The sequence below is a fragment of the Octopus bimaculoides genome, chromosome 15, assembly GCF_001194135.2.
Source record: "Octopus bimaculoides isolate UCB-OBI-ISO-001 chromosome 15, ASM119413v2, whole genome shotgun sequence".
Classification (NCBI taxonomy): domain Eukaryota; kingdom Metazoa; phylum Mollusca; class Cephalopoda; order Octopoda; family Octopodidae; genus Octopus; species Octopus bimaculoides.
Window position 1 is genome coordinate 56,699,824 of NC_068995.1, and position 11,322 is coordinate 56,711,145.

An 11,322-nucleotide genomic window follows, 5' to 3' on the forward strand; every position below is an offset into this window, starting at 1 on the left:
AAAGACACCATTTCGAGCGTGGCCATTTTCGTGCGGGTGACACATAAAAGCACCCACTACACTCTCTGAGTGGTTGGTGTTAGGAAGGGCATCCAGCTGTAGAAACTCTGCCAAACCAGACTGGAGCCTGGTGTAGCCATCCGGTTGCACCAGTCCTCAGTCAAATCGTCCAACCCATGCTAGCATGGAAAGCGGACGTTAAACGATGATGATGATGATGATGATGATTTGTGGCTAAACAGTTGGCAACCCAAATGGTGCTGTTACTCTGAGTTTCATAAGCACAAAAGCTGATGTATAATTGATCAAATGTGTGTCATGCCTCACATATCTGAATCTGATTGCTTAAAGCTGAAGAGTTCAAACGTAATGCTTTATTTATTCATGTTGTTTTGAATTACTTGTGCTTTACTTTGTAGCTTTCAGATTTCAAAGGTGTGACTGTTTATTTTTAGAATGACATTGTATGGTAGTAATAAGAGGCCAGATATGGCCAGTTTGAACATAAAACAGGTAGAATATTTAGGCTGAATATGGTTAGTTTAAATGCTAAAGATCTAGACAGATGTTTTTGCACCTATGTAACTCTGAGTATTGCTTTTTGAGTTACCAACTGCACACACACAAAGGAAGAAATAAGAGGCACACAAACAGAAATGGACCACATGCATAGATTAATAGATGCATGGTTATAATTATACTATGCATAATGTTATAGTTACTAAAGTAATAATAAACATTAGCAGAAAGGTATGTTTAAATGTATACACTCATACAAATGCAAGCCATAAGCTTCTAAGTAGATTGTATGTAATAGCTTTGCTAAGCTAAGTACTGTGTAGGATGGGTTGGGCTTTTGGCTTCTTCATTAGATACAATCATAATGAGGTAGTTTACAGTGCCATGTTAGTGAATTAGTTCTGGTTGGATGAGCATTCATTTAATGGACATGATGTTGAAGTCTGTTGATTGACAAAAACACCAGATGCTGATTTTGTTCTAATTAACAATTTTCTTTTGTCTACTCTAAAACAATTTTTGAGTTATACAGACTCCAATGAATATGCAAGTCTGATGCCTAATGATCTAAGTTTGAAATTATATATACACACACATATATATATTAAGAAAAAAGAGGTAGTCAGGATTTGAATAACTCTCTCTTTAGCACTTTTGTCCCCTTTAGGGAGTCATAATGAAAAGGGATGACAGTGCTAAATAAATAGTTTTTTATCCAAATCCTGACGACCTCCTTTTTCTTTATATATAAAGTTTTTACACCACTTCAAACAATCTACACACACACGTGCACATGGTATTTATATGGTGCAAGTTGCACTATTTTATATTTGATTTTACCTGAAAAAACTGAAATGCAACTTATACACAAGTAAATACAGTACGTACATACTCTACAAACATAAATACATCTATCAGTAGATATCACCTGGCTAATTAGATTTGCCAAATAATTTGTATATGAGTTAATACTTTATAAGGATATATTTTTAGCCTTAGTCTAAAATAATGTTTGAGATCAAACTTAAAAATATATTCTTATAAATATTTTTATAACATCCCTATATAACATTCATATATATATATATATATATATATATATAATGATGTACTTTAGTAATCTTTTCCTCATAACTGAGTTTGACAGAGAGAAAGAAATGGTAGTGTCCACTTCTTTATCCAGACCCAAATTTCTTCACCCATTTAAGTACAAAGATATCAACAATGTCTTACATAATGAGTAATTTTTACAGTTACTCTACTCACTTTCATTCAGAATGGATTCTTGAAATTTACTTAACCCATGTCACCTAACACAATATTTACATGTCTCAAATAATCTAATCTTGTTAAAGGAAAAAGAAACCTTTTAACTCTTTAGCGTTCAGATTACTCTTCCATACGTAATGCTTATTCATTTGTATTCTTTGGAATTGGTCATGCACGACTTCATAGCCTTGAGACTTTGATTGATTTGATGGTTTACTTTTAATATGATGCTATTGAGAAGATGCAAGAGAACAGATTACTGTGGTTTGAGCAGAAAACAGGCAGAATATTTTGGCTGGATATGGCTTGTTTAAATAGTAAAGGGCTGATGCCTAAAGGTAACAAGTTTCTAAAGTGTTCTCTCTCTCTCCACCGAAATTAAAACTTTAGTCACAGCATTATAGTTTGTTCTATTTTCAGTTCAATTCATGTCATTCCTTGAGCGAACCAACCAAGTAGTTCATATTTCATACAATTAGTTTATACAAAACATCTGGAACACCTGGAACAGTATTGTTATTTTCTTGTTATGCCAAAACAGTCTGTTTTTTTGTTTTACTAAATTGTGAAAATATTTGGTTTATGTTCCACTAACAGATTATGAGCTTAATCTTGAACAGGTTTAATTCATACAAAGTTTAAGGATTTGTGAACAGATGATTTTGAAACTGGATAATATAAGGCTTCACCAGCAGCAACCTTCTGTATAAGATATTTAGGTCCCATAATGCAATGCATTATTAGTATTAAAAGAAATGTATTCAAAAATTTATGTCCATGAAATTTGATAAAAAATAAATCATTTCTCTAAGTTTGTGTGTGATATTAAGAGAAGTATTATTGTGATATTTTCAGTTGTGAATGCTATTTTAGTTGTTATCACATTAAACATCATATTATTTAAATAAAACCATTAGACATTCAAGGTGAAGGAGAAAATCATGCAAATATATTTATAACCTACAGATATATACTAACACACACACACACACAAACATAGACATGATGTAGAACGCAAATTATTGACTTTCATAAAGCAAGGGGAAAGCAAAAGAAGCCAAAGAAATTATAAAAATTTTGGATTGCATCATTTAATATTTCTGATGTAGTTTAGAGCTGGATAATTATTTACCAGCTTATTTTAGACATGATAGCGTCGTAGAGGACAAACATTAAAAATTTGAAAGGTTTTAATGTAACGAGATGGAATGTGGTTGGGAAGCAGCTTGTCACATGGCAGTAGAATTCAAAGCCATGCTCAATTCACCCATAAAAGTATTTACTTTCAGTTTGTGCATAGTTTACCATATTTGGAATTTAGGAATGGACAAGTTCCACTTTTTATCTGTTCATGCATGACACTATATAAAGATATAAATTATTTAAATATGAATGCACAGATATATTGTGCACAATATAGTGATATTCTTGCAAATACAATAGTAAACGCATGGTTCCACAAATACGTTAATTGGTGGCATGGTTCTGTGGCCATTATTTCATGCATTATCCTCAAATAGAAATGGAAACACCCTAAATTCATCTAAAAGTTTTGATTAAAGTGATTAGTCAAATAGTTTTGGTATAAATACACATACCAGGTTAAAAGTTGCAGCAAACTTCTCCAAATGAAATAACATGGTTCTTCTAATGGCATTGGTAACATTGCAATTGAGAGCAATAACATTACATTTTGAACTATAAAGTGTGAAGCAAAAACCAAATTCTTCAAACTGAAATACCAGGCAATATAATTTCTAATTAATTAAATTTATTGACTATGAATTGATGTAAATTCCACATAAGCTAACCAAGGCATTGTGTGAGAGAATTAAGTGGATAGATGGAAACTGAAAGAAGCCCACTGTGTGTGTGTGTGTGTATATAAACACATACACACATTTATATACATATATACAAAAACACACACATATATATATGTATCTATATGCATCTATATATTTCAGTATGTGCATACGTGCACGCATACACGCAGGTGTATACTCATGTGTACACATCATGTGATAGCTGTAAATGAGCATCATCACCATACAAGCACTTCTATACATGGATTGTATGGCTCTCACACCAGAGAGAGAGAAAGAGAAAGAGGGGACATAAGAGATAGATAGATATAACACAGATGACGGCACAAATACATACATATATACATACATACACATACATATGTACACATATACATAAACACATACATACCTATACATAAGCACATTACAATGTACACACAAACACACATTCATATAAATGTATAGTTTTAATTTTGTCTTAAGATCCATCTTGAAGATGCTCTGAGAGAGCATCATCAGATATGCTCCTGGGGTCTCACAGGGCTTCGAATCAACATCAGCCTCCCCACTTTGCCCAGTATATCCAGCCAGGGTTGATCAAGTCCCACCTTGCATTCCAACAGCAGGAAGCCACTGGTCTTCCCTCTTTATCTAAAGCCACCTTGTAGCCTTCTCTGCTGATTCAATAATGGAATTTATAGTCACCACCCTTATCTTTTCTGTTTCATGTTATTCAATTATATCTGCTTCTTTACACCCAAGCAACTTATGTTGCTGACACAACCAAATTGAACAATATTATCAGAAGTTGTCAAAATTGTGGTGATATTTGGCTGACAACTGATGAAGGGTTGAGCATGTCTGTCACCATTGTATATGCTCTTTTGTTATTCCCCTGTGCCACATTATTATCATGTAATAAAAAGAATGATAATAATGACAGTACTAATGAAGTTATAATATTAGTTACTACTAACAATAGTTAAAAGTAACTATTATGTGGTAGTAATAACACTGCTGACAACAATAAGAACAGGTTAAAAACTAAATGTCAAATGCTTACTTGTCTATTACAAAAATAATTCATTCTGGGTCACAGTTTGTGAAATAGATTGTGACCCCTTGGGGACCACAGACAATTGAATAAATCCTAATATCCCACTTTTATGGGGTATTTACAATATGATAATATATTAGAAAATATAAGGACACAGATCGTGTCATATAGCCAGCTGGAGACAATGTCTCTTGGGGCTAGATTAGAGCAACATTCATCCTGAACCAGGACTGCCATGTTATGTTGGCAAACAATCTTTACTCCATGATAATATATTATTCAGAAAGATATGAAAAGTTACAAAAATTAAATCTTCCAGCTTGTGAAACAAACTATTATGAGTTATATACTAAGCTCAAATTACGAAAATACTGGATCTGGACTCACTCACCAAAATACTAACACTGATGATTTCAAACACTAAAAGACTAAAAGTTTCAAGTGTGATAATGCAGTCAGCTGACTCAACTGCAGAAGATGTGAGGTAGTTATTTATGCAATCCCAGAGGGGTGAATCATGAAGTCTACCACATCAGGATTTGATCTTGAAATGTAAGGAAACTAAAATAAGAGATTGAGTGTGTTAGATGCAATGACATTTCTGACTCAATAATGATATTGTTGTTGTTATTAGTAGCAGTGTTGAGACAAAAATGTAACAAAAACAAAACAAATATCTTGAAAGAGAAATAAACATCAAAGAACAGTAAATAAATTATTGCATCATTTAGAAATATCTAAAAAAAAAAAAATAGCTATGTTCTGTTCAAAAGTAAGTTTCTGAATTTTAAACTCTAAGTTCAGAGTTTAAAGATGAAAATTATTGCAATGACATAATAAGAGCTAAAATGGTTTTGGTTACAATTTGACCTCACTTTCCCCAAAATAAATACATCACATGTCTGGTATTATACTTCATCTCCAAAGCTCAAGTGATATTAAAGCAGTGTTGTACCTTCAGTATCTCCTTATTCCGAATAAAGAGAAGACAGAGTTGCAAGAAGTTGGGGAAAATATTCACCGAGATAAACCATTCATCATGAGAATCAAGTGATGTGCAACTAATTCTAGTGTTGATCCACAGCAAAAAAAACAAAAAAAAAATCAGAAAAAATCTGTATAAGTCGTGCGTCAGCTGGAAGAGAACAGTAGAGAGCAATGTGTTGAATTATTTGGCTGACATTTCTAGTGGCTCGTTGTAAGCAAGAATAACTAAGAGAGATTTAGTATGCAAGAGAAAAGAAAGGATTAAATACAAAGATCAGCTGAAGATATTTTCAATATTCGCTATCCAATAATCCTTTTGCTGAAATCAAATATGTATCTTGGTGAAAGTAAATAGTGTTTTGAAAACTAAAGCACTCACCTTGAAGTCTTCAAAGTCCATCCAGTATTGTTGGCCTCCAAAACATACAAATGAAGTTGCTTGAAGTCATCCAATACGGCTAAATGGCAGCTGGAGGCTGAGAAAGCAGCAGCCAGGGTACGATTCTCTCCACATTCTGGTTCCTTCCTACAAGACAGAATTTTGTAAACTGAAAGCTTGTAATAAAGGCAAGTGACTGTATCTAATTCCTATTAATCAAAGACGGCAGCTAAATATAACTATAAAAAGTGAATAGGATAAAATGAGAGAGAGAGAGAGAGAGAGAGAGAGGAAGTGAGGAAGAAATGGAAAAACCAGTGAACCTTTGCCTTGCAAGTATTGACAGCTTAAAATACAATATGAGACCTAAAAGATCGACAAAGAGATTTCCCATGTATTCTGAACAATTGATAACCTCGATTGGGCTAGAAACAGCAATCAATCAGTTGTGGTAAGTATTGAACGGTATGCAGCTAAATGTACTGTACTATCGCAGCATTGACTCAATATATAAGATCAACCGTCTTCGCCTGACACAACACCTCAGCAATTTGGCTCGATTGACAAAAAGAACTGCCAATATATATATAAATACATTATATTATCCATACATATATATAAATATATATATGTATGTATATGTGTAAGTATTGTAGTGTTTTCTCTCTTCTAGACACACATCGACCTGTACAAAAGTGAGATATCAACAATTCTGTCTTTCTCTATTAGATACATCAACAGCTGCAAAACTTTTAATACACTTCTAATTATGCTAACATGAAACTATATATTCATCATATGGAACCAACCAAGCTAGCAGACAAACACTTCAATAACAAATAGTTAATATCACTTTATTTCATTGAAAAATTCTCAGCTTCTGCTCCGTTTGTTAGTTTATCAATCTCAATCCATTGATCTTCTGGGGGTTTCTTTTATTTTTAATTTTTTTGTTTTTTATGTATATAACCTGTGTTTCAGTGCAGTCACTATGGGTAGATGAAGTTTTTTGGGGGCTGTTTTTTTTTTTTTTTTTTACTTTTCTTTTAGTTATTTCAGAGACTGAACTTCAGCCATGCTGGAGCACCACCTTGAATGAATGGTGTAGTTGAACAAATTGACCCAGTACGTATTTTTTTAAAATCAGATATTTACTGTCAGTCTTATATGTTAAACCATCAAGTTACAGGAACATTAACAAACCAACACTGTATCACCGTCAAGCCAAGTGATATTGTAGTCATGGCTGATTCTGGTGTTATGTAAGTCACACCGATACCAGTGGCATGTACAAAGCACATTTTGAGCAAAGTGGCTGATACTGGTGCCACATGAAAAGCTTCTTTCAAGTGTTGAGCATCGACCGAGACCTTTCGCATTACGTCATGCTTGAGAAGAAGACCCATCAGGCCAAGTAAAATCACAGTCGTGGCAGACAAGTGGCACCAGTGTCGGTGGCATGTAAAAGCACTCATTACACTCTCAGAGTGGTCAGCATTAGGAAGAGCATCCAACTGTAGAAACCATGCCAATTCAGACTAGAGTCTGGTGCAGCCTTCCAGTTTGCCAGCCCTGATCAAACCATCCAACCCATGCCAGCATGGACAATGGATGCTAAATGATGATGATGATGATGATATATGATTGGCTTCCGCATAGTTTCCATCTACCAAATTCTCTCACAAGGCATTAGCTGGTCCAGGGTTATAGCCAAAAACACTTGACTAAGGTGCTGCACAATGGAACTGAACCTGAAACCATTTGGTTGCAAAGCAAGCTTCTTAACTACCTGCACTGAGCTGGATGTGTGTGTATTCTTTATATTTTTGGCCATGATGGGGCACTGCCCTGAAGAATTTAAAGTCAATGAATCAATCCCAGTACACCTGTTGTTTTAAAGTCTAGTTCTTATTTTATCAGTCTGTTTCGCTGAACCACTAAGTTATGAGGATGAGAACATCTCAACACTAGTTATCAAGCAGTGGTGGAGGAGAAACACAAACGTGTGTGTGTGTGTGTGTGTGCATATATATATATATATATATAGATATATATATATATAGCAGGCTTCTTTCAGTTTCCGTCTGTAAAATCCATTCACAAAGCTTTATTTGGCCTGAGGCTACATGAAAGACACTAGCCCAAAGTACCACAAAGTGGGAGTAAACCCAGAGCCAGGTGGTTGCAAAGCACCACTTCTTACCACACAGCTAAGCCTGCACCTAGTTTTCCCCTGCTAGCAACTTTTTTCTGTCTTCTAAGGGTAAATACTCAATCTTTCTGTGTTGTTTTCACAGCTATACTGCATTCGAAATGTATTTTTCTTGTCTGTATTAAATATATATATACACACACACATATATATATATACACACACACACACACACATATATATATATATATATATATATATATATATATATATATGTGTGTGTATATGCTGAATTTCTGAATTTACATTCAAATAAGTATCCGATTTCTGTTATATCAAGCTTTCTTCTGCTGGTGGCTCAAGTGACTTTGGAAGTGAAGGTAGTCATGTTTTAAGTATATTACCTTGTAAGACGATGTTCTTCAATTTAATAAAAATAAAAAAAAAGAAGCAGGCTTTTAGATGTAAATTGATCTATCTCAAAAAATAAATATCTATAGCATAAGTATAGAAATCACACATAAAAATGTATATCTTTTAAATTTTGTACTTAAACATTTTCTAAGTAATATATATTAGTATACAGGATATATTTGCACGTGTTTATGTTCGTATTTATAAAATACATTTAATATGGGTGGAAATCTCAGAAGGAAGAGCACCCAGTTGTAGAAACCTTGTTGAAGCAAACATTGTGGCTTAGAGCAGTCGTTTACTTGTTGGTTCCTTTTAAACTGTCCAACCCATTCCAACATAAAAAACAGAGGCATTAAATGCTGCTACTGCTGCTAATGATGATGATGCACTTGTGAAAACAGAGCAATTAGGGAACATGTTCGTGCTGCAGAAAAGTGTGATAACAAATAGACAAAGTCTGTCATTTAGTCTTTTTGCCTGAATTCCACAAAACATATTAACAAATATTAATATTCTTTTCTACTCTAGGCACAAGGCCTGAAAGTTTTGCAGAGGGGACCAGTCGATTAGATCGATCCCAGTATGCAATCGGTTTTATTCCAAGACCTCAAGTTGTCCCAAGCACTGTGGATGGTTGTTTGGGTGAGCATTGGTGCTCCAAGCAGAATCCTTGATTAATTGCCAACCCAAGTTATTACAGATCAATTTGGGGTAAGTGAAACATGGTTCACGATTGAGCGTGCTATGTGATTCTGGATCAGTGAGGAATGGGATCAGTGACAAACACTGATATGAGACTAATTATCCTTGCCATTTTAAACAGTGAAATGTGAATTGCCTTAAATGCAGGAATCTTATATCTAAGACATACTTTCACGGAAAACCTTCATAATACAAAACAGATCATTTGGGAAATTCATAATATTGCCTAGTTCAATCAAATGCAGTAATCTGGATTTAATAGCTTAGAGAATGGTACTAATCTAAGGAGTGTAACTAACAACAACCTGCACAAGAGTTAGGCAGATGAATTATCATTTCAGTAGGAAATAAATAATAAAAAAAATGAATGCATGTTGGGCTAATAATGGGTCAACACAGAACATTACAATGGCTGGCTGCTTGCAGATCATTGATTGATCAAACTGACTGAGATTATTCAAGAACAATATTTCCATAAAATCAGATTTATTTTTAATGTCATCTCATCAATCTCTTCAACTTTACACTTAAATTGTCTAAACTTATGATAAGCTGAATCTGAAAAGATTAAATATGATTGTAAACATTAATAAAAAATAAAATAAAATAAAATAAAGTAAAACCTTAGTAAAGCAGCTTTTATTTATATATCTCAACATTGAATATTGTCTAAATACTCGAGTTTGACAAATTCTTCCGAAATCTTGTATTACTTTTTGCAAATAAAAACAGTTTATATTTTCATCAGAAAATCTCCTACAGACATGACAAATAATTGATTGTCTGGATTATAAAAACGAGGATGATTAAACAAGAATGGAACACTTTCAGCAAACTTAACCCAAAGGAATAAACTATAATACTTATTCCGTTTTGCATTCCTTTATATTTCCAGATGTATTTCATTACTAATGTATCTCTCCCTTAATCCCCTTTTTTTTTTACTTTCTGATTAGCTAAACATTTTAGTCAACTTCTTATTCTTTAGGAATGGTAGTCTTTATGACATAATCACATCTCTGCTCAGTTATTCATAATCAGAGAAGGCACAGAAGAAGGTAAAAAAAAACAAATGATAACACTAATTCTAATAACAATGATGATGATGATGATGATAATAATAATAACAAGAAGAAGAACAAGAACAGCAAGAAGAAGAATAGGAGGAGGAGGGGAGGAGAAGAAGAAGAAGAAAGCTTTTCTAAAGCTCTTGCTAGACTTCTTTTCCTTCTGATAAGCAAGCCAAGTCAAGCATTGAAATTAATTACCCATGTCAGTTTAAACAGCTGAATGGTTACAATGTTGGTGGAGTCATTAATGTAAGAATTTGATTTCACATAAATATTTCAGCAAACTTTCCATCTTGGCTATTATTGACTTTTATTAAGGATTCTTCCTTTCATTTTAATTAAATAGCAGTTTACTTGTGAATGAAAAACTGACTTTACACATTTCTAAACTACAGTTGAGTTTCAAATGTTATTAGGGGGAAATAAATTCAATGTTTCACTAATTATTTACACTCGTTTAAAATTAAATTGACTTTTCTCAGGGAACAGACGGTGAGATGATGTAAAATTTTGTTATGTTGACTAGGAAAAATTAAATTACACACACACAAAAAAAAAAAAAGGACAAAACAGAAAATCAAAATGAAACAATACAAAGATTAGAAGAAAATGATGTTCACAAACACACAAATATAACATTTCCAAAGTAAATTCTGTAGACATAACTGTTAGATTTTGTTTTCTTTTCTATTATGTATATTTTCTTTACAGAAATGCACTTCTAAATGAAAATGCACCAAAACATAATCAACATTATAAACCAAATAAGGACACACACACACAAACTCAACCCAAAACAGCAAAGCAATAATAATAATGATGCAAAACCTGTTTAAGCGTTTTAGGAATGAACTCTAATTAGCAATGAGTTAGTTCATTAAAACTAAATATTTTTGAAGTTTGATAATTCATGGCTAGATTGTCGAAAATGTTTTAGAGATATACACATAACCCCCCCCCCC

The 11,322-nt window shown here is 33.3% G+C and overlaps 1 protein-coding gene across 2 annotated transcripts in view; it reads right to left on the bottom strand.

Annotated features, from left to right (window-relative positions):
- LOC106870740 (tRNA (guanine-N(7)-)-methyltransferase non-catalytic subunit wdr4) overlaps positions 1-11,322 on the bottom strand; it is a 1,056,013-nt gene that overhangs the window by 602,476 nt on the left and 442,215 nt on the right. For both annotated transcript variants that reach the window (XM_052973384.1, XM_052973385.1), the window contains one exon: positions 6,020-6,166. In XM_052973384.1, coding sequence (XP_052829344.1) covers positions 6,020-6,166 — 147 coding nt within the window. The remainder of the gene's footprint in view (positions 1-6,019; positions 6,167-11,322) is intronic.